The sequence below is a fragment of the Ambystoma mexicanum genome, chromosome 8 (assembly GCF_040938575.1).
Source record: "Ambystoma mexicanum isolate Mex_15411 chromosome 8, UKY_AmexF1_1, whole genome shotgun sequence".
Classification (NCBI taxonomy): Eukaryota; Metazoa; Chordata; class Amphibia; order Caudata; family Ambystomatidae; genus Ambystoma; species Ambystoma mexicanum.
Window position 1 is genome coordinate 52,792,361 of NC_090929.1, and position 6,308 is coordinate 52,798,668.

The following is a 6,308-nucleotide window of genomic DNA, read 5'->3' on the forward strand; positions in this document are numbered from 1 at the left end:
CAAGGAGAGCTGGCATTCCAGGGCGCCCCCTTGCAGATTTATCAAGATCTGGCGGCAGCTATGATGCAAAAGCGAAGATCCCTCCGCCCCTGACACTTTTCTTTCGGGATCAGCTATTGCTGGCTGTCCCCACCCAACCCCCCACAGCGGTGCAGTTCTTGCACAAAGGCGCGGCCTGTTCGATTACATACTTGGAGGATGCAGAGTAGATTCTCGGGCCCTCCTCGACGGGGAGAAGGGTGGTGTTTCACCCCGGAGCACTCTGATAGACAAGGAAGATCGCCCACCGAAGGCAAGGTGTCCACTGTGGATCCAGAGGGGCTGAAATTCCAATAAGCCACCCTCTCACTACGGAAGATCGGGCGGCAAGTGCTATCGGTGGGTTTCCCAATGGTGCTAGAACATTAAAAAAGCATTTTATGGATCAACTCAAGATGGTAAGAAGGGCTTAATTCGGCCCAAGCCGGATGACATCAAGGATCCCTTGGGGTGAGACTCTGAAATTTCTTGGCAGTTGACAGTTTGGAGACCATGATTAGGGCTCGGTCCACATGTTCAAAGTTGGTTGGCAGCTATAAAGTTCAAACTTCAATGGCAACCGGCGCTTAACTGATCCCACCCGGTCCCCGTGGGGGGGGAAATAATGGACACAGCCCACTGCACCAGCTCCTAATCTTTGTCAGAGGCTTGAAATCTACAATGGAAAGCAAATCCATCCTAAGACGTTTGAAGGATTTGGAGGGGTGGGGGGGCTCTGGCATTCCTACAGGAGACCCATCTTCTCCCGGAAGACTTCTCTCGCCTCAGTGCAGAGACGCACCAAATGAGGGCCAGGAGCTCTCCTTGGGGAGGGGGCGAAGGACACACCCAGACAGATTCTCTATTCCGTCCCCTAACTATTTTAAGTTGGCTTTGAGTATCTTGCATCTCTTTAGAAAGTTGGGGGTGGTCAATAACTGGAGGGTTCTGCACCGGGGCGATGGAGACTTCATGTTCTTTTCTCTGGTTCACTGTTCGTCATCTAGAATTGATTTGATCCTGGCCTCTCCCCAACTACTGTCATTTACAAATGAGGTGGTGATTGCACTGAAGGTGCTCATTGACCATGCCCTGTCTGCCTGCAAGGAACCTGGCCCTGGGGCCCAGACCACAATAGTGGTTATACGACCCGATCTTGCACAACTTTGCTTTACGGGAAGAGGTAGCCATAGCGATCAAACACTACTTCCCAGAGAATACAGCCGAACTCAACTCCCCAGCGATTACCTGGGACGCCATGAATGCAGTTATTAGGGGTATATTGATCTCAAACTCGGCGGCCTAACACAAACTGGCGAGGGAAATTTTGGAACAGGATATATCTGAGCAGGTACAAACAGGGTTGGTCACCCAAAACTAATTCCGCCCTTTTGTATTGCTTGGAACTAGAGGCGCTTAGCGCTGAGGAGACGTCATGTTCCGTAACGGCGGTGAAGCAGGGCTATTATGCGAAAAGTAGTAAGGCCAACCAACTTCTCGCCAGGAAATAGGCCCGGGTGAAAAAAAATGAACTTCATTGTAGGCCTTAAGGACAGGCATGGTGTCACTCAATATGGGGAACAGGACAAATGCCACTTGGCTCAAAAGCATAGACTATGGGGAACCCAGCTCGGTCGACCTCAGCACAGAAGGAATATATTACGTCAACAGGCCTGCCGTATCTCACTAAAGAGCACACGAAGTCACTGGAGGCCCCCATCCAACAAGAGGTGGTAGAGGCAGTCATCGAAGTGCTGAAGCCTAGAGCCCTTGGACCGGATGGGTTCTCCTAGTTCTATAAGACTTTTGGGCCCCAACTGACTGACCACAAGGTGGCTCGTGCTTCTCACCATTTCCGTTATTCTCTTAAAGCAGCCCTTCGGGAGCTCTGGGCTTTTGGGGGTGTAGCAGGCTTTGAGACCAACTATGGGAAGTTGGTGGCCCTAGGGGTGGGGTTCACTTCACAGGACATGACCTCCCTCCATCTCGAGTGCCCGATCCACTTGGACACTAAGGTGATTGACTACTTGGGGGTCTGAATTACGGCGTTGCCAGCAGACCTGTACACGGCCAACTTCCTCTCCCTCTTCAAGCAGCTAGAGAAGGGCTTAAACAGATGGACTAAGCAAGAGATGTATACCAGATTACAGCCTTTAAAATGTACTTGCTCCCTCACCTACTGTATTGTTGTACCTCTCTTCCAGTGGTTGTCCCTAGAACAGCACTAGCCCAGCTACAATGGAAAGTCTTTAGCTTCATCTGGCGGGGCAAGAAGCAGGGCTCCCTAGAAGAGTTATAATGGGAGTGGCCCGCCTGTGGGGGGATTCCTAACCTACAGAAATCTGCAGAGGCGACCCAACTTCCACATCCAACTACATGGTTTTCTGAGGCCCCGTTGCCCAAATGGAGTGAAGTCGAGCAATCACAATGCACTCTCCGCCTACGCTTTTCATCCCACACAAGTTACGTAAACAATGGTCGCCGCTTCTCTCCTCAACTAATGTTACCTTGAAAATTGGTGGCGAGGCCCTAAAAGAGGGGAAAAATACTGAGGGGTTTGTGCCCACTCTCAATCCTTCACTCCAGGTATGCCCACTGGGACTGGGTCATTTGGAAATTGGAGACAGGGGGGCGGGGGGGTTTGCATTCATTGGGCCAATTATGAGGGAGGGCAACCCCACATGTTTGAGGAATGGAAGAGTGAAGTCCACCTTATAGACAGGTTTTACTACCCCAGTTACAGCATTGGATGATAACACCCTGAGGTTAAACCAAAAGCCTTGCGCACTTTAGGCCTGCTGGACTCATGATCATGGAGGGCATGGGCAAGGGAGACATCTGGTGACTTTACAAACTTCTGAGGGTGGAGCTTCTAAGCCCCCCACTGTCCCGATGGGAAACCGATCTAGACCAGCAGTTGGACGACGCGGAATGGATAGACATTTGGTCCAGAGCTCCCTCATCGTCTAGATGTGTAACGAATACTGAATGTGCCCTAAAACGTCCATTTAGGTGGTACTAGCCCTGGACACAGATGCACCACTTTCAAGCCTCTATTTCTCTGTTGGAGGAACTGTGGGGCACAAGGGGACATACTTTCACATATGGTTAAGCTGCCCCCGGGCCCATTGGTTTTGGGAGGCTGTCGTGGAATCGATAGTGGACATTACGAGGAGCCAATTCCTGATCTGCATGAAAACCTTGCTGGGGGTTATCCCAAGTCCGGGGCATGGGCTAAATTGACTGTGCTGTTAGCTGCACGCATTACCATTGCTCGATGCGGGAAGGCCCGGATATCTTTCTGGTTGGTGAAACTCTGGGATGTGCTGGTGTCGGAGGGTGACGGCTTTTTCCACTAGCACCCTAAAAAAGTTATCCTTCCTAGAAGGCTTTGCTGTCACATGAAGAGTGGGTGGGTGCTGTGAACTAAAACACCACTAGGGGCTTGATACATTGAGTCTCATGCTCCTGACAAGTGCTAGCTTGAGAGTACTTGTCTTTGGCCTGTGGTGTAGCATTGTGATCCTGGATGAATTGTTGTAATTCTGCATATCATTGTCATTGCTCAGTCACATTTTATGCTGTCGTGTTCACTTCTGGTCCTCTTTAAAAATTGTATTTTACTTGTAGTTTTGTAACCACACTCCCTTTCTTGGTCTTTTCCCTCCATTATAGTATCCTGGTCTTTAGGTCAAGCCTCCCATTTCTCTATTTGCATCTATGTACTCTCTACCTACTGAGTGCTATAATTCATTTTTTAGCTCGGCCAAGGCCTGCTGGTGCAGGTTTCACCCTCCCTGGTGAAACGGCGCAAGACACACTTTCATAACTTGCCATGCGGCGCATCTGTGATCCTGGGCAACAACGGCTTTATCTGGATTTACCCAACTCCCGAGCAGACGGACGAGGAGGCTGGGGGGTTTGTTACGAACCTTGAGGTGAGGGGCCAACTGTTTCATTCTGGACTCTTTGCTTGAGAATTTTCCCTTTCCCACATATGCGTCGCTTTACTTTACTGCTTCCTAATATTGTACCGGACACTGATTTAATGAGCCAACTCAGTTTAAAATGATCTGCTTGAAAGGATAGTTGTTGACTTGCTCTTTTTTTTTCTCCTCTGCAGCCCATTGCTTTACCGGACAGGGAAGTGATCTCGCGCCTACGGAATTGCCTTGTGGCTCTCTCCACTCAGAAAATGATGCTATATGACACCAGCATTCTCTACTGCTATGAGGCATCGATGCCTCACCAGGTAAAGTGATCTAATAATCTGCCCACCGCTCTGTGTAGTTGCCGTAGTATTGATGATTGGGCTTACCTTGGCATAACACAACCACGTCTTGATCTTCCAACAGTGACTTGGTGCAGAGGGTTTTCTTGGCTCACCCATGGTGCATCTAGTCTTTTGTGCTTTGTTCAAGCTGGAATGCTCTGTATATTAACCACTGTCATTTTTCTCACTGCTGCAGATTAAAGATCTCCTGAAGCCTGAGATTATGGAGGAGATAGTGATGGAAACAAGACAGCGACTTGTAGAGCAGGAAGGTTAAGCCAGGCATGGCTTTGCAATTATTAGAATGTTTGGTGTTTCATATGCATAACCTGCTGCAGAATCTACTCATCAGATCGGAGTAATTTGCACCTTCTCAAGTAGTACAATTATGTGCGAGCTCTGGATGGCAAGCCAGTTTACGACTGGGAACAGTTAGGCAAGTTGCAGATGCCTTTTTGCAGTCCACTCCCTGATGAGAGCCACAAGTGTATGTCACAAATTCTTCTGGGCTGCAATGCCAGAGAGTTTAGAACTTTAAGATGTGATTGCTGTACTGCTGTGTAGCAAATACTAGCTAGGTGTCCTGCGCATTGGGTGTGGCTAGAGAAAGCGTCCTGCCCAAGAATACGATGGTCAACTGAATGTTCCGTCTGCGGCTTGACATTGGCTTCTGGCAGGGGTTAATGGAGCAGACCCACATCCAGGCAAGTGAACATGCTAGTACTTTAATCGTGTTCTTTAATAAATTAGCACAGTTGCAGGAACTTTCTTAAAGTTCACTTTTTGATCTCCGCAAACATAGTATAAAGCAAGACCCCTCACTGTTGTCACAATTGTACCAGTCTTAATGGAAAGGTGCTCGCTTCGGACTCCAACTCAAGCAGTGTTGGATTGTACGTGCATTTTTTTCTTTTTTTTTCTTCCTCATAACAGTGATTGCACTTGTGATCAAGAAACAAACCAAATAAATTCTATTAAAATATTTTATTAAACTACTGAAAGAGCTCTTTAGACCATCTGGTCTGATATGAAAAGGAGAATATTTAGAGAACTACTGAAAGAGAACTACCTCTGGAAAGTTTGGGCCAAGACAGTACATTTTTAAACTTACACGCTACTCTGTGATGCCTGGTCTTGAAACCTCCCTTGTGCTGATCGGCTTGGATGTCCTTTTTCCAGATGAGGGGTGGGGTAGATTCATTGAATTGAACCTCCTTAAACTGTCCTGATTCCACTTGGAACTGAAAACCCCAGATGCGATTGCTTCTCGTTTCTACATCGGGTCTGGGCATATCTGCCAGTACAACAATTTTGGGTTGAGCTCTGGGAGCCTACCTCTGACGGCCACCTCGGATACATTATTTGGCGGTTTGTGGGCGGTGATCAAATTGGTCTATAGATTAATGGGCATGGCCTGCCCAATCATTACCTTGCTAACCACAAGGCGTTTGCTGAAATGTCTCTGCTGTTGAACAATTTTACCTGGTGTAACAAGAGAGCTCTTATGAGAAATCGAATGTCCAATTGCTACACCAAATAATTTTTTGGAACCCCACAAGTGAACTAATTGAACTTGTTTTGTTTATTTTTTTTGCATTCAGCAAGGATTCTGGTTACCAGTGTTGTGTTTAACTAAATGTACCTTTGAACAGCTGTGACACGTTTGTGTTTTAATTGCTATTACTAGAAATGTTGCTTATAATCCTTGTATGATATGCTGTACCTATGTTCTGAACTAGTGGGGCTATGTTGCAGCTTGAAATGGGTGCCTTTAGCAATTTGAAGATCAGGTGTCCAGATCAGGTTAGTCAAAACATTATATGCGGTGCATGGAGTCCTCTTCCCTCGTGCGAGAAATCTTGCATCCTAACATTAAACAGTGCCACTTTGCCTCACTCTCTGTGTAGAAATGCTGTTAGACATTATCTTGGATATACTTCTGTTGCTTCTCACTTCAGCACACAAGTGCTTTCTTTTGGGTCTCTCTAGAAAGGGTTCTGCCCTGGTGGTTTTAAAA

At 47.5% G+C, this 6,308-nt stretch overlaps 1 protein-coding gene across 1 annotated transcript in view; it reads left to right on the forward strand.

Annotated features, from left to right (window-relative positions):
* Nucleotides 1-5,944, forward strand: part of EXOSC2 (exosome component 2) — a 30,984-nt gene extending 25,040 nt beyond the window's left edge. The window contains exons 7-9 of the mRNA XM_069609269.1: nt 3,780-3,956; nt 4,142-4,270; nt 4,488-5,944. Coding sequence (XP_069465370.1) covers nt 3,780-3,956; nt 4,142-4,270; nt 4,488-4,568 — 387 coding nt within the window. The 3' untranslated portion in view covers nt 4,569-5,944. The remainder of the gene's footprint in view (nt 1-3,779; nt 3,957-4,141; nt 4,271-4,487) is intronic.
* Nucleotides 5,945-6,308: the final 364 nt, after the last annotated feature.